The sequence below is a fragment of the Bombus bifarius genome, unplaced genomic scaffold, assembly GCF_011952205.1.
Source record: "Bombus bifarius isolate JDL3187 unplaced genomic scaffold, Bbif_JDL3187 scf7180000007998, whole genome shotgun sequence".
NCBI classification, from domain to species: Eukaryota; Metazoa; Arthropoda; class Insecta; order Hymenoptera; family Apidae; genus Bombus; species Bombus bifarius.
This window is the reverse complement of record NW_022884377.1, coordinates 51,341-74,847: the sequence shown is the minus strand read 5'-3', so window position 1 is coordinate 74,847 and position 23,507 is coordinate 51,341. Positions and strand designations below refer to the sequence as shown.

Sequence of the window (23,507 nt, the reverse complement as noted above, 5' to 3'; positions counted from 1 at the left end):
GATTGAAGTAAAAGGGATTCCGCGAACGGTGCACTTAAACAAGCTAAAACTAGCGCATAACCGAAATAAGCAATGAATAAAGTGATTTCAGTGGGCAACGTAGTGCAGTAGTGTATGTTGTAGTGCTGTTCGTCGATACAGATATCGAACACCTAAAAGAGAAAAGGAAAAATTATTATATGTACTCTAATTATTGTTTGAATATAAAACGTGTTGATTCAATAAATAATTAAAAGAGTGAAAGTGAAAGTTACCTTGCGAACAAGTGATCAACAAACAAGAAAGTGTACGTGTAAGTATAGGTTATGGATCGTTGTTCGCGGAACATAATGTATGACAGCTACCTAAAATAAGTGAATAAATTAGTCTCAATTGTCTCAGTACAAAATACAAGGTTACTAAGTGTTATAACTATATTATGGATAAATCAAAAGGAAGTGTGACATTGTTCGTCGAATAATACAGATAGCGAAAACCTAAAAGAAAAAAAAGGAAAATTATCAGGTGTACTCCAATTATTGTTTGAATATACAACGTGTTGATTCAATAAAAATTAAAAGTTGAATTAAAATTGAAAGTGAAAGTTACCTTGTGAACAAGTAATCATCATACGAGAAGGTTTACGTGCAAAATAGGTTATGGATCTCGGTTTGCGAAACACCATGTACAACAGCCAGCTGAAAAATAAATGAACAAATTAACTTCAACTGCCTTAATGCAAAATACAACAGTACTAAATGTTATAACAATACTATGGAAGCATGGCACTGTTCGTCGAACAACACAGATGGCGGAAACCTGAAAAGAAAAAGAAGTTTATTACAAATGCTCCGATTACTGTTTGAATGTAAAACGTGTTAGTTCAACGAATAACTAAAACAGTGGAAGTGCAACTTACCTCGTGAACAATTAATCACCATACAAGGAAGTGTACATGCATGAATGTCGCAGATTAACAAGAAGAAATAAAATAGCTGATAAGTGTAGAAAGTGGTTAGAAAATAATTAAGATAGATTAATTGAAAGTAAAAGGATATCTTATTATGTATTAATCTACGTAGTATTGTTATATTATTATATCTAACATGTAGAAGTGGATTTTGTAATACACAATAGCGGTCGCACACACAATGCATTATACACATATTAAACTAAATAAACTAAACAGTACCTTTATGGCCACAGATATAAGACGATTGAAGACAACCGTAGTAGGTATCCAAGGCATATCGAAGAATCAGATGATGTTGTGGGAATGATCTAGGTAAGTGATGCAGCATCGAAAAAGTAGAATCTGAAGAATTACAGACAATATTAATCTAACAAGTAGATTTTAATCACTAATAAGGGAACTAACTCATATCATACACAAAATAATAGCAAATAGCAAGTACATGCAATAATAAATTAATAGGGAAAATAAGAAAGGTTAATAAACACAGGAATAGGTTAGAAATTAATCAAGATAGACTAACTAAATATTAACAACATGACTGAACTCGGTGCAAAGGAATAAAGTTACGTTACACAAAATATCTGGTAACGCAATACACACAAAAAAAAGAAAAAAAAACATTAACTAAATTAAACGAGATTTATATAAATGCGAGTCACGTATAATCAAAACAATGACTATCGAAATTCGAAAACAACGCAAACCATGCTATCGCATTAAGGTAGCACACGGTATTGACACACACAATATCATGAAACACAAACAATATTACAGAAACACTACAAAATAAATTATAATGATTAATAAATTAACTATTTCAACAACACGCAACTGTTGACATTAAACAAACGATACACGCAAGCGACCATATTGAAAATTCGTCGCGCGCACCCCAACACAAATAATAGCCAGTACAATGTAATACAGCATTGCAATAGCAATGCTAGGTACAAAAAAAAAATATAATAAAAAAAAAAGAAAAAAAGAGAGATAAGGAAAACATATATAATAAACAACAACTAACATAACCATAACATATTATATATTATACCACATACAGGGATACAGTATTTGTACAAAGGGATAGGTCCGAACAAAACTTATAAAAAATTATAAAATATATATGTCGGAGATGAAAGGAAAGCCGAAGCCCTTCCTTGGAAATTTTGGGAACATCCTCTAGTACCTTAGCCTAGATTTTATTATAGTTGTAATTGTTTAAGATTTGTAATAAGCGAGATTGGGTTCGAGGTGACAATCGGTCGCTGAACGTAGCCACGGTCACGGGATGGATGTTTTATCTAACGGAGGTCTGGAGTGGTTGTATGTGTTTTCCGAGAAATGTGGTTGTGGCGGCATGCGGCCTCGAGAGCGGGCCGAGCCACGTGTGATGTTGCCTCGGAGGTGCCGATGCAATGGGACATACATTGTATTTAGTAATCAAAACTCCAGGCGGAAACTGCCTAGCAACGGCGTTTGGAACTTTCTCGATGCTTCCAACGAGTGTGCCTAGCAACGGCGTTTGGAACTTTCTCGATGCTTCCAACGAGTGTGCCTAGCAACGGCGTTTGGAACCTTCTCGATGCTTCCAAACGGGTATAGAAAACAAAATGCAATCGTACAGGGAGAAAAATCTCCACGAGGCTGGCATTCTTGCGATTGCCTTGGAGAGTGATACATCGAGCGTTTTCGACGATCGCATTTGCGTCTAAGTTAGTTTCGCTTAGTAAGGAGTTATCCCGGTGACCGTGGATTCGTTTGAACTCAAACATTGCTAATAGTATTATTTAATTTAATTATTCGTAGATCGTATTATTCATTAGGATTAGTGTTTGTTAGACTTATTATTAGTTGTACTTATTATTTGTTAAGCTTAGTGATAGACCTGTATATACGTGTAAATAAAATCTCGGCTTTGTGAAACGATGGCTAGTCCACATGAAGAGTCGTCGCGCGCCCAAAATTCGAATCCTGAGCCGACATATATATTAACTGTTTTTGTATGTATGTACAGAACAGGTGGCGAGTTCATCAACCCTAACATAGAGGACTCAGACGGGCTCGTACCCGCATTCGATCTGGAAGCGACGGAGGATGTTCAGTCTTGCCTCTATGTACGGTTGATACGTTCCGTCTATCATTTAGATAACGGTCATCTTTGTCAAGACTGTTTCGATAACTTAGATCCAGACGACCAGGACCTATGTGACGACCCACCCACTCATTTCATATGCGGAGTATCTGCAAGAACACGAATATCATACTGTCGTATGTGTGATATAAACCTAGCGGACCTGCAACCCGCTATATCATGCCTCCAATGCATGATCGTTTACATTAATCTAACTCACCTTGAAAGAAACTTTTTAGTTCAAGGAATAGCAATCCGCGCCGTAGAACTATAAAGGACTTGTATGCTACGCACAAGACCAAATACTGATGCTATCCACCTGTAAACAAATGACATTTATAATTATGCATATAACTTTCACTTAATGTTTACCAATATATAAAAACACGCATGTTGTAAAGTAGGCGATATCTATTGATAATCCAAGTGACTCGTAAAATAAGTCGTCATATTTACCATTACACGCACATATATATATGTCGGGTTTACATTAGAATTAGGGTTAGGGGCGGAATCTTCGTTTGGGTTACACGTTGTCGTTATGCAATGGAGAAGACATTGACTAGTGCAAATACGATTATTATAGAACCGGACAAGTAACCACGGTAGTTAGGTGCTCAAGAAACTAATGACAATGATCCTAGGTTCAATAACGAATCCGCGGTCGACGGGATGATAGATGAACGTACTCACAAAATCTAAGTCGGACGCGTAATATTCACTGGTTGTAAAGAGTTACTCCTTTCATCAATGAGATCGCGAGAAAGAATGTCTTTCCCGTCCCGATCATGCCACAGAGGAAAACTATAATGGGGTGTGTCTAAGGACACGAGATCATCGGATTCGTCGAGAAAAGCCTTCGTTCAGAAAGTAAGGGAAATTGGCGTTGCTGCTAATTGGTCAATCTCCATATCGGTGGTTAGAAAAAGATGCTAGCCGCCCTCGAGGGAAAGTTGCTAGTGGGAGACGCCGCTCGTTGAAAAATATGTCTCCCCTATCTTCCCGTAGTTGGGACAAAGACTGTTTGTCTGTTTGAAGGACTTTAGTTAACTAAACCTTAAGATTTATAACGGGCCCTCGAGCTAGCCGAACATGTACTGCGGAGACGCATCGACATCTGGCAATCATCTTACTCGAAGAATAGGGTCTGCGTGTGGCGAGCTATGGGACAGAGACCGTTGGAATGTTTACTGTCGAGTGTTACAACTATTTCCTTTTTAAGGAGAGCTATAGAATTATTCCATGCCTCTGTTAGACAAAGCGTTCATCCCGTGACCGCGGCTACGTTCGGCGAATGACTGTCGCCTCGAGCCCAAGCTCATTATCACAATTCTCGAACAATTACAATCGGATTGAATAACTACAATTGTTCAATTACAGCTATAGTAGATTCTAGGTTACAATGTTGCGGGATTATCCAAAATTCCAAAGGCTCCGGTGTTCTTTCATCTCCGACATATATATATTCAAAGACAAGCCATAATTGTAATATTTATTCCTATAGATAATATATACTTATATATTTATAACGATAAAACAAATCTCATCTATATTACTTACCAATATGTATATAATTATAACCCAGGTAGCATTCATGGTATTTATTTTCACTAATAACAAGTACATAAAACCTAAAATAAAACAAGGTTATAACAATAACAAAAAAAAAAAAGGAAAAAGAAAAAACATATAAATATAAAATTTTTCTTATATATATATATATTAATAATAATAAAAGGTTATTCTTATTTCTAATAAACTCGAGAGTAAGAAACAATTTAATAAATTGTTAATAGGAAGATGAATCGCCTAGTCATCGTACTCACCCTCATCAAAATAACATACGGCTTGGTAGGATATGACTGCAATGGCAACCACCTCAACATCACCACTATCTCTTTAAACTCCATCGGGGACTGCAGCATACAGCCTACAATGACTGAAACGCAAGATATTTATATACAACTACTTCAACTCTCAGAATTTGAATTTACCAACGTAAGGCAATGCATAACGGATTCGCAGAATACCTCCATGAAACAACCGCCCAACAATGTGCAAGGATGCACCAAGACGGCATGTTTTCGCTCGGACCACAAAACCTTATAGTTGGCCTAAAGGATAATGCAACAGAAACAAGGTCGCTTGTCCTAGCCGGCAAGCTAACAGACGACGGCAACTGCCAGGGAACACAGTATGTAGACCCATACGGAAGCTGGGAAAAGGTCGTCGTGCAAGCAACAGTAAGGATAAGTTTAAAATCAGCAGTTGTGCCAGTACGGATCGAGGCAAACAAAATTCTACTGAAATCAGGAACGGTATGTACCTTTAGCGAAGGGAACTGTCTAGACGCTGAAGACGGATACACTTATTGGCAACCACAACCACCCTCACCATGCAAATTTGATCAGTACGATGTGCTATATGAAGGAATTGCTACAAAGATCCAAGAAATAAAAACCAACAGAGAATCAGCACAACCAGTTTACGCACTAACAACGCAGGAAGTAACATTTGCACTGACTAAAACCGGAGAACAGCCACTGTGTGGATATACCCTACTATCCACCGAACATCCCAAATTGTTCCTGTTAGAAACAACAAGAGGAAATACGTTCATCTCCAAAAGAAAGACAGCAGTCGAAAACTTGGACATATTCGCATACGTCAACTCAAAATTCATTTACGTAGAGAAACATATTAAACGACAAATGACAACATTGTACCATGATATATTGACACAAAGATGTACCACGCAGAAGAAACTAATAGAGAATGCTTTAAGCTTAGCAATCTTACTGCCCGATGAATTTGCATATACCATAACGAAAACCCCAGGACACATGGCCCTGATCGCAGGAGAAGCAGTCCACATAGTCAAATGCATTCCGGTACAAGTAAAGGTACGACATACAACAGAATGTTACTCGGAGCTACCCGTTTGGCAAGGGAATCGCACCGCATTTTTAACGCCAAAAACACACATTCTAACGCAACACGGAAACCACAGAGAATGTAGCGCGGTATTACCTACACTATACAATATCGACGGACTCTGGCACAAATTCGTACCAAAACCCATGGAAACAATTGCACCACAGGAACTCCGCCCGGATGTACGTCAAACGTGGCAATATTCAGCACCATCGTCGTTGGCCACGAGCGGAATATACACCCAAAAGGACCTTGATGCACTTCGGGACCACGTCATGTTCCCGGCAGAAAAATCTGCAGTTTTGAACACATTGGCCAGAGGAGCAACAGGAAAAACAATCGTCCCTGGAACAGTAAACATTCTGGGAATGATGGACGAAAACACATTAACGACAATAGCAAAAAATACCATATCAAGCTTATGGATTGGTTTCGTGGAATTTGGAACCGTCAGTGCAGCAATATTTGGAATACTTGTAATATTTAAACTAATCAAGACGATAATAGATATAGCCATACATGGATACCAGTTACGTGAAACTTACGGATGTGGAATCGCCCTATTAGGAGCAATATGCGGCTCAGTTACCCACCTGCTACTATACCTCAAAAGAAAACGAAATATCGATGATCAAACAGCACAACCTCAAGGGATATCGATAACACCGGTAGTCACTCAACAACCAACGCCATCTACATCCGCCTTGAGCGAACTCAGAGACACCATCAGTCAAATTCCCTTTGGAAATTTGAACTCCAAGGGCGGGGGTGTCACGTCCCGCGCTCCGCACGCGCCGTAACGAGAACAAGAAAACTATCCCATGCAAAACGCGCGAATAAAGATTTGAATGCACAAACGAACACACGGCGCTACGAAACTAAAGGAAGGATTAACAAGGCGAGGGCAACTAATAAATCCAATCAGTATAAAAAAAAATAATAAATGAAACCAGCTAACGGATTGAACGAGTTACGAACCAAACAAATAAACCGGGAAATAAGAATAACTACAAAAGGGGAAATAATTGAAACACCAGATATACATGTATATATAAATATATTTTAATCAATCAACTTGGAGAGTTACATATAAATATAAACATATATGCTAGACATGTAATAAACTAGTAAATATTAGAGTTAATGCTTATAATACTATGCAACAAATACAATATTATCAATTTATGAAATATAAGTATATACGAAGTTAAGACTTAATAATCAAACGAATACATAAAACATACAATATTGTATTATTAAAGAAATAAAAGTTACATTGTCAGAAACATATATATATGTGTGCGCATTCTATTAAACAGATACATACTTAAAACTAGCCTACGTTGCGGTAAAGAATTATAAAATAAGAACTACATTACGAAACATGCATGTCTATATATATACATATATAAATTATATTAATGTATGCTCTTTCTACATTATTGATTCAAATCGACAATCTAAGATACATACTTAAAACTAGCCTACGTTCCGGTAAAGAATTATAAAATAAGAACTACATTACGAAACATGCATGTCTATATATAAATATACAAATCATATTCTAAACTAAACTACTATTAATGTATGCTCTTTCTACATTATTGATTCAAATCGACAATCTAAGATACATACTTAAAACTAGCCTACGTTCCGGTAAAGAGTTATAAAATAAGAACTACATTACGAAACATGCATGTCTCTATACAAACATATAAATAATCTATTTTTCTAAACTACTACTAATCTATGTGCATTCTACAATCTAAGATACATACTTAAAACTAGCCTACATGCCGGTAAAACATTATAAAATAAGAATTTGATTATGAAACATGCATGTCTCTATATAAACATATAAATAATCTATTTTTCTAAACTAAAACTACTATTAATAATCTACAAAAGAAATAGAACACACAACGCAACACTTGGGACTAAGCGACAACCTGTCGATAGCCCAAACGCTCAAAACAATTAACACCGCAACAACTTGAGGAATTGCATACAGAAATTCTATCATCAAACACAAATATGTAAACACACATTAAACGCACAATAATCTAGAAACAAAACCTTCAATACTATGTTGTCACAATACAAGATATATATGTATATATGAAATCAAATGATTGACACATAACCTCAAATACACAACACTATATCACTAAAGAATCTGAATGAAAATCACTTTGCCAGAAATATATACATATATACGTGTGCGTGTGCGTGTTCTATCTTATTAAGAGAAATTAATATAAAATAAATAATTAACATTTCATTTCGTATGAACACTATATGGGCAAGAGAGTTATGCATATAAATACGTATATATATATATATATATATATATATGTGTGTGTGTGTGAGTGCATATGTTTTATATTATCGAATACTCTATAAAATAAACTACTCGAAACAATAAATAACGCAATCGAAGAATCACAAAACATTAGCCATACCGAAGTGACACACAACATAAACATGTATATATATACGTATATTCACACGAGTTATACTATTGTCACTTTAAAACAATATTAATAAATAAATGTTCTAATTGCGGTAGAATAAGGAAAAACGAGCGACAGACGAAAAATTACTTCGATATCAAACAAAACTAAAGACCCGTCACTAAAACTTTACTGATGACATTTATGAGCAGCCATGTTGGATTTATACGCGTCATGGCGACAGGAATATTAGGGATTAATGGAAGTCAGGCGCGAGAAACAAATCATGAAAACACATTGTTAACACTTTTCTTTAATAAATTTTGTGCGCAACTACAAATGTATAAAAAAAATATATATATATATATAAAAGGGGGGCAATATAAAAATAAAAAAATAATATATATAATAAATAATAACAAACGTAAATAACCTAACACTATCAGATTTAAAATATATATATATTGAACACAAAACAAAATATATCAAAAATTAATAACAATAAGGAACATCAAACAGCGAACCAACGAAATTGAAGCAGCTACACTAAATCAAAATCGAAACAAGGAGCTCCGGGATAAAGTTCGCTGAACTCACGCATACACCAATACATACACGCATACAGGGGAAATTCCCTTTCTCCCAGAAGCATGGTGACGAAGATGTGCCTCCAAAACCTCTTCGGGAATTTCATTCGCAAAACGAACTTTCACGCAACGATCGGTATCAACGATTTCAACCAGAGGGGGTTCCCTCTCCAATACGACGGTCTCTGCATCGAAGAAATTCTCGTCGAAAGTAACCGAATCGTCAAAGCCGAATTTCGACACGGCCTCGGCACCAATGTTGAATAGTTCCTCCAACCACTCTGATACTCGTGGTTTATCACAGGGCCGCATGCGTTTGATGGATCCTCCCGAGTCGCCCATGGGTTCTTCGGAATCCCTCTTTCGCTTGGGCTGAGAACAACACAGTATATTCTAAATAAAACGAAACAGAACGAATCAAGCAGACTAAAAACAAGACTAAATACGTACCAGGGAAGTCTGGAAAGGAATCTCTGATGGAAATGCCTCCGCAAACATTGTCCGAACGTCGATCACCGAAGCCCAGGGGAACAACAAAAAGGGAAAAAACATTAAGATCACAAAACAACCATAATATGGGAATATCCAAACTTACGAAAAATAACTCAACGAAGGAGGTCCTTGTTGTGGGAGAGCAGCGGAGTTGCGCGTGTTGCCCGAGCAAACATTGAAATGATAATGATGCTGCAGCCACCAGCCCTTCCACGCGCCGAAGAAACACCGGTAATTCCCACGGTACAGCACGTGGAAGTTTCTCGCGGAACGGACTAGATCAGCGTGGAATGCTTCAAATCTCCTAGACGCTAGCTCAGCGGAAACACAGGACTGATAGAAACTAAGTCGAAATACGGAATTTACATTTTGTCACGTACGATTCCAAGAAGCCCAAACTGCAACATCCCGATTCCCACGGAAGCGTACCCCCAGCGGACCACCACCCCGTGGGGGATGGCATTATAAATAAGCGTAGCAACATAGCGCAGCGTTCATTAGTTTGTTCATAATTCTTGCGATCGTTTGTTATTACGGCTCATTATTCTTTGCGTTCATCACTGCGTTTAGAAATTTTGTATTGTATTTTGCGTTTCGGGGTCTTTAGTTTTTCGGTAAAGAAAAGAGAGTCGCGACTAAGGAGAAAGAAAATTTTATCTTTGAAGTCCTCATTTCATCGTTTAGACACAAACGCGCATTGTAATTGCGGTATTAATCCAGTTAGTAAATTGCTCAGTCTGTATTAAAATAGATAAATAAAGTAAGAGTTGATAATAAACTATATTCGAGTTCAAATAATAAACCCAACAAAAACTACGACGACAACCGGAGCGGCTGAGGTAATGGCACCAGACAGCACCTACTCCTCAAGGTAAGAAAATTAATTTTGAAAATTTCCTTCTTCTCTGATAATCTCGTTGCCCTCGAGAATTGAATTAGAACTTCCTGTCATTGATCTCGTTTTATTTTCGTGAACGGTTTTGAAGATAGAATCATTGTTTAAACTTTAAACAAAGGAGTTGTCCGCTGTGTCGGCTTGTGCGAACGGTGTTTTCAGCTACTGAAACATCCGCTGATCTTCGCATTCCTCCTCCCACTGTTGGTAAAATATTACCCGTCTTTGGGCAAGGCTTGCGAAATCACACGAGTTCCACGCAGAGAGGATCGTTAGAATCATCCTCGATTATTAAACTCAAAAGGCAAGAAAATCGTGGTAACAGAATCCATCGTAGTAAATGAATTGAGTTTCGGTTCTAACGGCAAACTACTACAGCGAAATTAAAAGAGAAGAAGAAGTCAAACGTAAAAATAAATTTATATAAAACAACGAAAAATCTTACGTTCCTATCCAATCCAGCAACGCTAAAATATAAATATCCAGCTAATAAAATATACATACAATAACCTAAGCAATTCTACGTCGAAATAAAAATCCGTTCAACGAGGAAAAATATTCATTGTACCCAACTTTAATCCTCTCCCATGCTAGTATCCCTGCGCATAGCAGGTTAGCCGAAAAGAGAAATTCATTTACCAGTTGCATTAAGCGTCAGTTAACGCTACCCATTAAACGTAAAAGAAAATAATAAAAGTAAAATATTTTGAAATAGTCCTCAGACTATTTCTGGTGGCAGCAACTACCGTATTAATTTGAAATCTAAATCAGTATTAAATACACAGAAATATCATTTCAAATTATTTCCCTTCAGATTAAATACAAATTCAAACTATAAAAAAAAATTTTCAGTAAAATTTAAACTTAAGATTTGATCGATTTAAACAAACAAATTAACACGTAACAATCTCCAACGGGAAGGAAATGGCGGCTATTTTTCGTCAAAATCGACGAAATCATCGCGGCTTGCGAGCAATTTTCCTTGATTCCAAGCTTAAACGGTAGTGCATTACATTTGCAGTGTAAAACGGAGTGAAATGAGCGCTTAAACGTCGAAATATCTCCAACGGGAAGGAAATGACGGCTATTTTTCGTCAAAATCGACGAAATCATCGCGATTTGCGAGCTAGTTTGCTTGTTGGACGCTTAAACGGTAGTGCATTACATTTGTAGTGTAAAACGGAGTGAAATGAGCTCTCAAACTTCGAAATATCTCCAACGGGAAGGAAATGGCGGCTATTTTTCGTCAAAATCTACTAAATCATCGCGATTTGCGAGCTATTTTGCTTGCTTCGACGCTTGAACGGTAGTGCATTACATTTGCAGTGTAAAACGGAGTGAAATGAGCGCTTAAACGTCGAAATATCGCCAACGGAAAGGAAATGACGGCTATTTTTCGTCAAAATCTACTAAATCATAGCGATTTGCGAGATATTTTGCTTGTCTCGACGCTTAAATGGTTGTGCATTGCATTAACACTGTGAAATGGAGTTCAACGACTGCTTAAACGTCGAAATATCTCCAACGGGAAGGAAATGACGGCTATTTTTCGTCAAAATAAACGAAATATTCGCGATTTGCGAGATATTTTGCTTGTTTCGACGCTTAAATGGTTGTGCATTGCATTAGCACTGTGAAATGGAGTTCAACGAGCGCTTAAACGTCGAAATATCTCCAACGGGAAGGAAATGACGGCTATTTTTCGTCAAAATAAACGAAATCTTCGCGATTTGCGAGATATTTTGCTTGTTTCGACTCTTAAATGGTTGTGCATTGCATTAGCACTGTGAAATGGAGTTCATCGAGCGCTTAAACGTCGAAATATCTCCAACGGGAAGGAAATGACGGCTATTTTTCGTCAAAATAAACGAAATCTTCGCGATTTGCGAGATATTTTCCTCGTTTCGACGCTTAAATGGTTGTGCATTGCATTAGCACTGTGAAATGGAGTTCAACGAGCGCTTAAACGACGAAATATCTCCAACGGGAAGGAAATGACGGCTATTTTTCGTCAAAATAAACGAAATCTTCGCGATTTGCGAGATATTTTGCTTGTTTCGACGCTTAAATGGTTGTGCATTGCATTAGCACTGTGAAATGGAGTTCAACGAGCGCTTAAACGTCGAAATATCTCCAAAGGGAAGGTAATGACGGCTATTTTTCGTCAAAATAAACGAAATCTTCGCGATTTGCGAGATATTTTGCTTGTTTCGACGCTTAAATGGTTGTGCATTGCATTAGCACTGTGAAATGGAGTTCAACGAGCGCTTAAACGTCGAAATATCTCCAACGGGAAGGAAATGACGGCTATTTTTCGTCAAAATCGACGAAATCATCGCGGCTTGCGAGCTATTTTGCTTGATTCGAAGCTTAAACGGTAGTGCATTACATTTGCAGTGTAAAACGGAGTGAAATGAGCGCTTAAACGTCGAAATAACTCCAACGGGAAGGGAATGACGGCTATTTCTCGTCAAAATCGACGAAATCTTCGCGATTAGCGAGATATTTTGCTTGTTTCGACGCTTAAATGGCTATGCATTGCATTAGCACTGTGAAATGGAGATCAGCGAGCGCTTAAACGTCGAAATATCTCCAACGGGAAGGAAATGACGGCTATTTTTCGTCAAAGTCGACGAAATCTTCGCGATTAGCGAGATATTTTGCTTGTTTCGACGCTTAAATGGTTGTGCATTGCATTAGCACTGTGAAATGGAGTTCAACGAGCGCTTAAACGCCGAAATATCTCCAACGGGAAGGAAATGTCGGCTATTTTTCGTCAAAATAAATGAAATCTTCGCGATTTGCGAGATATTTTGCTTGTTTCGACGCTTAAATGGTTGTGCATTGCATTATCACTGTGAAATGGAGTTCATCGAGCGCTTAAACGTCGAAATATCTCCAACGGGAAGGAAATGACGGCTATTTTTCGTCAAAATAAACGAAATATTCGCGATTTGCGAGATATTTTGCTTGTTTCGACGCTTAAATGGTTGTGCATTGCATTAGCACTGTGAAATGGAGTTCAAGGAGCGCTTAAACGTCGAAATATCTCCAACGGGAAGGAAATGACGGCTATTTTTCGTCAAAATAAACGAAATCTTCGCGATTTGCGAGATATTTTGCTTGTTTCGACTCTTATATGGTTGTGCATTGCATTAGCACTGTGAAATGGAGTTCATCGAGCGCTTAAACGTCGAAATATCTCCAACGGGAAGGAAATGACGGCTATTTTTCGTCAAATTAAACGAAATCTTCGCGATTTGCGAGATATTTTCCTCGTTTCGACGCTTAAATGGTTGTGCATTGCATTAGCACTGTGAAATGGAGTTCAACGAGCGCTTAAACGTCGAAATATCTCCAACGGGAAGGAAATGACGGCTATTTTTCGTCAAAATAAACGAAATCTTCGCGATTTGCGAGATATTTTGCTTGTTTCGACGCTTAAATGGTTGTGCATTGCATTAGCACTGTGAAATGGAGTTCAACGAGCGCTTAAACGTCGAAATATCTCCAAAGGGAAGGTAATGACGGTTATTTTTCGTCAAAATAAACGAAATCTTCGCGATTTGCGAGATATTTTGCTTGTTTCGACGCTTAAATGGTTGTGCATTGCATTAGCACTGTGAAATGGAGTTCAACGAGCGCTTAAACGTCGAAATATCTCCAACGGGAAGGAAATGACGGCTATTTTTCGTCAAAATCGACGAAATCATCGCGGCTTGCGAGCTATTTTGCTTGATTCGAAGCTTAAACGGTAGTGCATTACATTTGCAGTGTAAAACGGAGTGAAATGAGCGCTTAAACGTCGAAATAACTCCAACGGGAAGGGAATGACGGCTATTTCTCGTCAAAATCGACGAAATCTTCGCGATTAGCGAGATATTTTGCTTGTTTCGACGCTTAAATGGCTGTGCATTGCATTAGCACTGTGAAATGGAGATCAGCGAGCGCTTAAACGTCGAAATATCTCCAACGGGAAGGAAATGACGGCTATTTTTCGTCAAAGTCGACGAAATCTTCGCGATTAGCGAGATATTTTGCTTGTTTCGACGCTTAAATGGTTGTGCATTGCATTAGCACTGTGAAATGGAGTTCAACGAGCGCTCAAACGTCGAAATATCTCCAACGGGAAGGAAGTTACGGCCATTTATCGTCCAAAAAATCGAAATTTTCGCGATTTGCGAGATATTTTGCTTGTTTCGACGCTTAAATGGTTGTGCATTGCATTAGCACTGTGAAATGGAGTTCAACGAGCGCTTAAACGTCGAAATATCTCCAACGGGAAGGAAATGACGGCTATTTTTCGTCAAAATATACGAAATCTTCGCGATTAGCGAGATATTTTGCTTGTTTCGACGCTTAAATGGTTGTGCATTGCATTAGCACTGTGAAATGGAGTTCAACGAGCGCTTAAACGTCGAAATATCTCCAACGGGAAGGAAATGACGGCTAGTTTTCGTCAAAATCGACGAAATCATCGCGATTTGCGACCTGTTTCGCTTGTTTCGACGCTTAAACGGTAATGCATTACATTTGCAGTGTAAAATGGAGTGAAATGAGCGCTTAAACGTCGAAATATCTCCATCGGGAAGGAAATGACAGATAGTTTTCGTTAAAATCGACGAAATCATCGCGATTTGCGAGCTGTTGGGCTTCTTTCGACGCTGAAACGGTCATGCATTACATTTGCAGTGCAAAATGGAGTGAAATGAGCGCTTAAACGTCGAAATATCTCCAACGGGAAGGAAATGACGGCTAGTTGTCGTCAAAATCGAAGAAATCATCGCGATTTGCGACCTGTTTCGCTTGTTTCGACGCTTAAACGGTAATGCATTACATTTGCAGTGTAAAATGGAGTGAAATGAGCGCTTAAACGTCGAAATATCTCCATCGGGAAGGAAATGACAGATAGTTTTCGTTAAAATCGACGAAATCATCGCGATTTGCGAGCTGTTGGGCTTCTTTCGACGCTGCAACGGTCATGCATTACATTTGCAGTGCAAAATGGAGTGAAATGAGCGCTTAAACGTCGTAATATCTCCAACGGGAAGGAAATGACTTCCAGTTTTCGTCAAAATCAACGAAATCATCGCGATTTGCCAGCTATTTTGCTTGCTTCGACGTATAAACGGGAGTGCATTACATTTGCAGTGTAAAATGGAGTGAAATGTGCGCTTAAACGCCGATATATTTCCAACGGGAAGGAATGACTTCCAGTTTCGGTCAAAATCGACGAAATCATCGCGTTTTGCGAGCTATTTTGCTTGCTTCGACGTTTAAACGGGAGTGCATTACATTTGCAGTGTAAAATGGAGTGAAATGAGCGCTTAAACGTCGAAGTATCTCCAACGGGAAGGAAATGACGGCTAGTTTTCGTCAAAATCGACGAAATCATCGCGATTTGCGACCAGTTTCGCTTGTTTCGACGCTTAAACGGGAGTGCATTACATTTGCAGTGTAAAATGGAGTGAAATGAGCTCTTAAACGTCGGAATATCACCAACGGGAAGGAAATGACGGCTACTTTTCGCCAAAATCTACGAAATCATCGCGATTTGCGAGCTATTTTGCTTGCTTCGATGCTTAAACGGTAATGCATTACATTTGCAGTGTGAAATGGAATTCAACGAGCGCTGAAACGTCGAAATATATCCAATGGGAAGGAAATGACAGATAGTTTTCGTTAAAATCGATGAAATCATCGCGATTAGCGAGCTGTTGGGCTTCTTTCGACGCTGAAACGGTCATGCATTACATTTGCAGTGCAAAATGGAGTGAAATGAGCGCTTAAACGTCGAAATATCTCCAACGGGAAGGGAATGACGGCTACATTTCGTCAAAATCGACGAAAACATCGCGATTTGCGAGCTATTTTGCTTGTTTCTACGCTTAAACGGGAGTGCATTACATTTGCAGTGTAATGTGGAGTGAAATGAGCGCTTAAACGTCGAAGTATCTCCAACGGGAAGGAAATGACGGCTACATTTCGTCAAAATCGACGAAAACATCGCGATTTGCGAGCTGTTGGGCTTCTTTCGACGCTGAAATGGTCATGCATTACATTTGCAGTGTAAAATGAAGTTCAACGAACGCTTAAACGCCGATATATCTCCAACGGGAAGGAATGACTTCCAGTTTTCGTCAAAATCGACGAAATCATCGCGATTTGCGAGCTATTTTGCTTGCTTCAACGTTTAAACGGGAGTGCATTACATTTGCAGTGTAAAGTGGAGTGAAATGAGCGCTTAAACGTCGAAGTATCTCCAACGGGAAGGAAATGACGGCTACATTTCGTCAATATCGACGAAAACATCGCGATTTGCGAGCTATTTTGCTTGTTTCTACGCTTAAACGGTAGAACATTACATTTGCAGTGTAAAATGAAGTTCAACGAGCGCTTAAACGTCGAAATATCTCCATCGGGAAGGAAATGACAGATAGTTTTCGTTAAAATCGACGAAATCATCGCGATTTGCGAGCTGTTGGGCTTCTTTCGACGCTGGAATGGTCATGCATTACATTTGCAGTGCAAAATGGAGTGAAATGAGCGCTTAAACGTCGAGATATTTCCAACGGGAAGGAAATGACGGCTAGCTTTCCTTATAATCGACGAAAACATCGCGATTTGCATGCTGTTGGCCTTGTTTCGACACTTAAGCGGTAGAACATTACATTTGCAGTGTAAAATGGAGTTCAACGAGCGCATAAACGCCGATATATCCCCAACGGGAAGGAAATGACAGATAGTTTTCGTTAAAATCGACGAAATCATCGCGATTTGCGAGCTGTTGGACTTCTTTCGACGCTGAAACGGTAATGCATTGCATTTGCAGTGTAAAATGGAGTGAAATGAATGCTTAAACGTCGACATATCTCCATCGTGATGCAAATGACGGCTACTTTACGTCAAAATCGACGAAATCATCGCGATTTGCGACCTGTTTCGCTTGTTTCGACGCTTAAACGGGAGTGCATTGCGTTTGCAGTGTAAAATGGAGTGAAATGAGCTCTTAAACGTCGAAATATCACCAACGGGAAGGAAATGACGGCTACCTTTCGTCAAAATCGACGAAATCATCGCGATTTGTGAGATCTTTTGCTTGTTTCGACGCTTAAACGGTAGTGCATTACATTTGCAGTGTAAAATGGAGTGAAATGAACGCTTAAACGTCGACATATCTCCATCGTGATGCAAATGACGGCTACTTTACGTCAAAATCGACGAAATCATCGCGATTTGCGACCTGTTTCGCTTGTTTCGACGCTTAAACGGGAGTGCATTACATTTGCATTGCAAAATGGAGTGAAATGAGTGCTTAAACGTCGAAATATCTCCAACGGGAAGGAATAACTTCCAGTTTTCGTCAAAATCGACGGAAACATCGCGATTTGCGAGCTGTCGGTCTTGTTTCGACGCTGAAACGGGCGTGCATTGCATTTGGCGTGTAAAATGGTGTGACATGAGCGCTTAAACGTCGAGATATTTCCAACGGGAAGGAAATGAAGGCTAGCTTTCGTTATAATCGACGAAAACATCGCGATTTGTGAGCTATTTTGCTTGTTTCGACGCTTAAACGGGTGTGCATTGCATTTGCAGTGTAAAATGGAGTGAAATGAGTTCTTAAACGTCGAAATATCACCAACGGGAAGGAAATGACGGCTACTTTTCGCCAAAATCGACAAAATCATCGCGATTTGCGAGCTATTTTTCTTGTTTCGACGCTTAAACGGTATTGCATTACACTTGCAGTGTGAAATGGTGTGAAACGAGCGCTTAAACGTCGAAATATCTTCAACGGGAAGGAAATGACAGTTAGTTTTCGTCAAAATCGACGGAAACATCGCGATTTGCGAGCTGTCGGGCTTCTTTCGACGCTGAAACGTTCATGCATTACATTTGTAGTGTAAAATGGAGTGAAATGAGCGCTTAAACGTCGAAGTACCTCCAACGGGAAGGAAATGACGGCTAGTTTTCGTCAAAATCGACGAAATCATCGCGATTTGCGACCTGTTTCGCTTGTTTCGACGCTTAAACGGGAGTGCATTGCTTTTGCAGTGTAAAATGGAGTGAAATGAGCGCTTAAACGTCGAAATATCTCCAACGGGATGGAAATGACGGCTAGTTTTCGTCTAAATCGACGAAATCATCGCGATTTGTGAGCTATTTTGCTTGTTTCGACGCTTAAAGGGCAGTGCATTACATTTGCAGTGTAAAATGGAGAGAAATGAGCGCTTAGACGTCGAAATATCTCCAACGGGAAGGAAATGACGGCTAGCTTTCGTTATAATCGACGAAAACGTCGCGATTTGCAAGCTGTTGGCCTTGTTTCGACGCTGAAACGGACGTGCATTACATTTGGCGTGTAAAATGTAGTGTTGGCACGTCCCGCGCTACGTTCCGAAAAACGGAAAACCGCAATATACAAATAACGCGAGTGAGAATTCGAATATCCAAAACGAACGCACGATACAACGAAAATGGAAATTATTTAATAAAAGATTAATTAAATGCGGTCATATATAGAGAATTAGTATACGAGGGCAATAAAGTGAAAATATGTACTCTAACGAAGTAGTAAATATAAAGAGTACAACATAACCCATAATTTCATAATTCGACTAAGGATAAACTATGAAGAACCAATTAACCAAAATTGACTCGCAAATTAATTAATAAATCACGACGTAATACTATATTCAATCAAGATAACCTACAATTCGACAATTTAATCAAATCTCGTAATAACTTTATGAATAATTCAAAGGAAAGGAAAAAGGAATGGAACGATAGGAATACACACCTTTATAACAAATAGGAAATATCAAGCAATTTAATATACAGCAAATATGGACATACAAAACCACAATAAACAAAATATATCTTATATACAACTAGATATAAAATATATAAAACACCTAGGCATATTAACACACTTCAATAAACCAGGCACTATTGTCAGAATTCACACATGAAACGTCAAGATTAAAGTAAAAGGGATTCCACGAACAATACACTCGAACAAGTTAAAACTAACACAATCGAAACAGACCACAAGAACGATTTCAAGAGACAATGGAGTACGGTAGTATATGGAACAACACTGTTTGTCGAATACTGCAGATAGTGGTAACCTAAAAGGAAAAAGGAAAATTACTATGCGTGCTCTAACTATTACTTAAATATAAAATGTGTAATTCAATAAAATAATTACAAAACAGTGGAAGTGAAAAGTACCTCGTGAACAATTACTCATCGTAGAAGGAAGTGTATGTGCGAAGACAGGTTATGTGTCCATATCCGTAGAACATAATCTACGACAGCCAACTGAAACAAATGTAGGAATTAACTTTAATTGTTTCGATGCAAAACATAATACTACTAAATGTTTATAACAATATTGTGCCTAAACCAAAGGAAGTGTGACACTGTTTATCGAATCATGCAGATAGTAGAAACGTAAAAGAAAAAGGAAAATTACTATGTGTGTGTTCTAACCATCATTTAAATACACAACATGTAAATTCAATAAAATAATTAAAAGCAGTGAAAGTTAAAAGCACCTAGTGCGCAATTAATCATTGTAGAAGGAAGTGTACATGCAGGAATTTCGCAGAAACAAGTTGTGGACCCACTCCATAGAACATAGTATACGACTGTCAGCAGAAACGAATGAATGAACTAACCTCAATTGCCTTAATATATATGGAAGAGAATAATACTATTAAAGACTTCCAATAATATTTCAATTAAACTAAAAGAAGCACGATAACAATCAATAATTGATGCTCGACAACAGACTTACAGTTGGCCAATCGAAAATAAAACCGCGAAAATCAAGAAAATTAATGACATTATAACGAAATAACTCAGCGTTGACACAGTGGTCTTTAATAAGAAGAAATAAAATCAATTAATAAGCGCAGGAAGAGTTAAGAAATAACTAAGATAGGTTAAGTGAGTGACAACGATAATTTACTACTCACATCGAAGAAGTTTATACAAGGGTCAACGCAGTGATGAGAAACCAACTACCAAATTGGAGTAAATGTGTACGAAGAATCGAAGTTGATACTACTGGAATCGTCAAGAAGACGTGATAAAATTGGAAAGTCAAAAATTAGTGACATTATAACAAACGATTCAACACTGACGGAATGGTCTTAGCAAACAAGAAAAGAAACAACCAATCATCGTAGAAGGAAGTGTGCATGCAAGAACTCCACGAGAATTGGCTACGGATCCAACTTTGCAAAACATAATATACGATGGTATGAAGATATCGAAGGTAATAAATACCGAGGTAACCAATTATAACCTAAAAAGGGGAAGAATGTTGTAAACCATCTTGGAATAGAAATTGATAATAATAAGAAGCTCGTTACTCACATTGGAAGATATACATTAAAGCCGACGCAGTTACAAGAAGCCTACTATCAAACTTAAGTGAATACTTATGGAATACTGAATCAGACACCACCGAAACAGTCAAGACGGCAACAGGGAACTGGATAATCAAGGAAAAATTTGTGACGCCATAACAAATAATCCAACGTTGACGAAGCGGTCTTAGCGAACAAGATAGTGGACAGACTATTTTACTATACCGATATTTACAAATTATAGTGTTTTATATAATCTATATATATACTTACAATTCTAGGATAAGTAAAAGTAGTCTTGATAAGTGTTAGACATGTAACGAAGAACCAGAAGATACCAAACGCGTTCCAAGTAAAGGACTCAGCGTTGAAGGATTAGAATTGTAGAACCTATAAAAAATAAAGATTTTAACTAGCAATGTATAGATTAGCTCCAAAATTCTATGTAAAGGCGGCAGATTACACGCACAAGGTAACGACAACTTCGTAACAAAGAAACAGAAAATAGCCAATAATATAGGAATAGGTTAGGAATTAATCACGACCGATTAACCGAGTGTCAACGACAAACGCGATTAAGATAAGAAATTGTTATACTGTACTAAGTTAATATAGCATAATTGTATTAATTCTGGCATAGAGAAATAAGGTTATGTTATGCACTAGAACTGGTAATAACACACTATGCACATATTAGTATTAAATTAATTAAGCGAACACTCTATAAAAATAAAAAAATTAACAATAACACAATCCACATGTTATTATATTAAAGTAACACATAGTATATATACACATTATAATGATTACACAAACAATACTATTGTCATTTAAAAATTCTAACTGCGCTAAAATAGAGGAAAATAAGCGACGGACGAATAATTATTTCAATATTAAACAAATTAAGGACGCGTCACTACACTTTTACTAGAGACATTCACTAGCGGCCATCTTGGATTGTTACGATAGCTCTTACACGTGCGCATCGGAATACATGTAATAATTACACACATTAAATAAATGCAAAATAATATTATTCCCACTGCAATTATACGTCAACTATTAAAATAAAGTCATAAATAATTAACGGATAAATAATAGATTTCACATTAATAAAATGTCACTATATACTACGAACATTCACAGGCCGCCATTTTGGATAATCAACACGTGCATATAGTAACCTTTATGCGTTACAAAATAAATCATATTTTCAATAAATGATAATAAAAATGGAAGATCGTAACAAAGAAAGAATAAATAATGATCAATACAACGTAACGCAAGAATACTGGAAATTGATAGAAACCATCCGTGAGAAACAAACCATGAAATAATATATTAAGCTTACTATTATAAAAAAAAATGATATTTTATTGAAAGAAACAGGAAATAACGCATAAGAAGACTCGGCAAATACTAAGTTGCCACGCGCCTTGAACGATTCACTGGCATCAGCAAGGAAGTTACCAGATACATCGCAGATGCAACTTCAGCAAGGACAAGTTGGCACGCGCCTTGCACGTTCCACTGGCATCAGTAGGGAGGTTCTGGGAAACATCGCAAACGCAACATTAGCAAAACACGAGCTAATACGATACCTACATATTATCACGCACCTTGCATGTCCTTAACACCCAACGAAATATGAGAAATTAAGAAGACGAAACTTCAGCAGCATCTACGTGTCTCAAGGATATGAGAAATTAGAAATAGCGTAAACAAGATAATCAAGAAGACGAAACTTCAGCAACCCGCGAAAGTAGGCAGTTACAATATTCCTAATTTGTCACGTAGCAATGCTGTGATTCCCATAGAGGTGGTCCATCACGTGACAATTAGGAAAATTATAAATAAGCGGGAATAACATAGAGTAGCAGAGTCCTTATTCAAAATTCAGACCATTCACATCGTCACTCTGCCCGTCGAAATCAAATATTAAAAAAGTTAAATAGTTTCAAGAGTCTTCATCCAAAATTCAAATCGTTCACATCGTCGCTCTGTCCGTCGAAACCGAATATTAAAAATGGTTTCAAAAAATCATCATTCGAATTAAGCATTCGTATTGTCACTTCATCTGCGGAATCAAAGTTAATTGTCAAAATTCGACACATCACCAAGCCATACATACCGCCGATCGACTTTACATCTAATCAAGGTAGGAAATTTGAAATTGTATATCCTCTTCTCTTTTAACTTGCAGTCGAACAAAGTTGTCTCTGAACAAAAGCACCCGTCGGCAGCCATAGTTGACAGATAAAACTATCAAGCACACAATTTACGTAGATTTCATCCGAATGTCTTGAATTCACGATATAAAATTGAAATAAACGCTCAAGATTTAATAAATTGTCTGTAATAAAACAACTTTACAAAATTTCGATCTATTTCGTTTACAATTGTTCGCTGTATCAACCAGTGATTACGGTGTTTTCAACGCAGAGAACATCTATGGTTTTTCGGTTTCCTCTTTCCATCGTTAGCAGATTGCTCATCCTTGGGCGAGGCCTACGAAGCCACACTGATTGTCCACAGTGAACCCAGTTGCCAATTAAAATAATCATTTTTCGCTTACGACTCCACTAGTTGCCAAGAACGACTTATATTTTCTAAATTGTTAAATCTAACTGATTATTCGCTGTGTTAAACCTGTGTTAACGGTGTTTTCAATTATCGAAAAC

The 23,507-nt window shown here is 37.8% G+C and overlaps 1 protein-coding gene and 2 long non-coding RNA genes across 9 annotated transcripts; all 3 read right to left on the bottom strand.

The window, feature by feature from the left end:
* Nucleotides 1–2,914: 2,914 nt before the first annotated feature.
* LOC117206215 lies at nucleotides 2,915–4,682 on the bottom strand. The gene is made up of 3 exons (XR_004487363.1): nucleotides 4,647–4,682; nucleotides 3,307–3,405; nucleotides 2,915–3,196 (listed from the first exon to the last, which is right to left on the bottom strand). It is a non-coding gene; the product is annotated as an uncharacterized LOC117206215 (long non-coding RNA).
* A 4,230-nt stretch (nucleotides 4,683–8,912) lies between these two features.
* LOC117206213 lies at nucleotides 8,913–10,191 on the bottom strand. Its single transcript, XM_033445342.1, has 3 exons — nucleotides 9,656–10,191; nucleotides 9,511–9,582; nucleotides 8,913–9,432 (listed from the first exon to the last, which is right to left on the bottom strand). The coding sequence occupies exons 2-3, from the start codon at nucleotides 9,556–9,558 to the stop codon at nucleotides 9,067–9,069; spliced, it is 414 nt and encodes a 137-aa protein (XP_033301233.1). The 5' UTR covers nucleotides 9,559–9,582; nucleotides 9,656–10,191; the 3' UTR covers nucleotides 8,913–9,066.
* Nucleotides 10,192–19,112: 8,921 nt separating this feature from the next.
* On the bottom strand, nucleotides 19,113–22,339 carry LOC117206212. Of its 7 annotated transcripts, none has more exons than XR_004487359.1 (4): nucleotides 22,297–22,339; nucleotides 21,100–21,216; nucleotides 19,682–19,771; nucleotides 19,113–19,578 (listed from the first exon to the last, which is right to left on the bottom strand). It is a non-coding gene; the product is annotated as an uncharacterized LOC117206212 (long non-coding RNA). The 7 variants fall into 7 exon arrangements; XR_004487360.1 differs by lacking the exon at nucleotides 22,297–22,339 and adding an exon at nucleotides 21,965–22,033; XR_004487357.1 differs by lacking the exon at nucleotides 22,297–22,339 and adding an exon at nucleotides 21,749–21,767.
* Nucleotides 22,340–23,507: the final 1,168 nt, after the last annotated feature.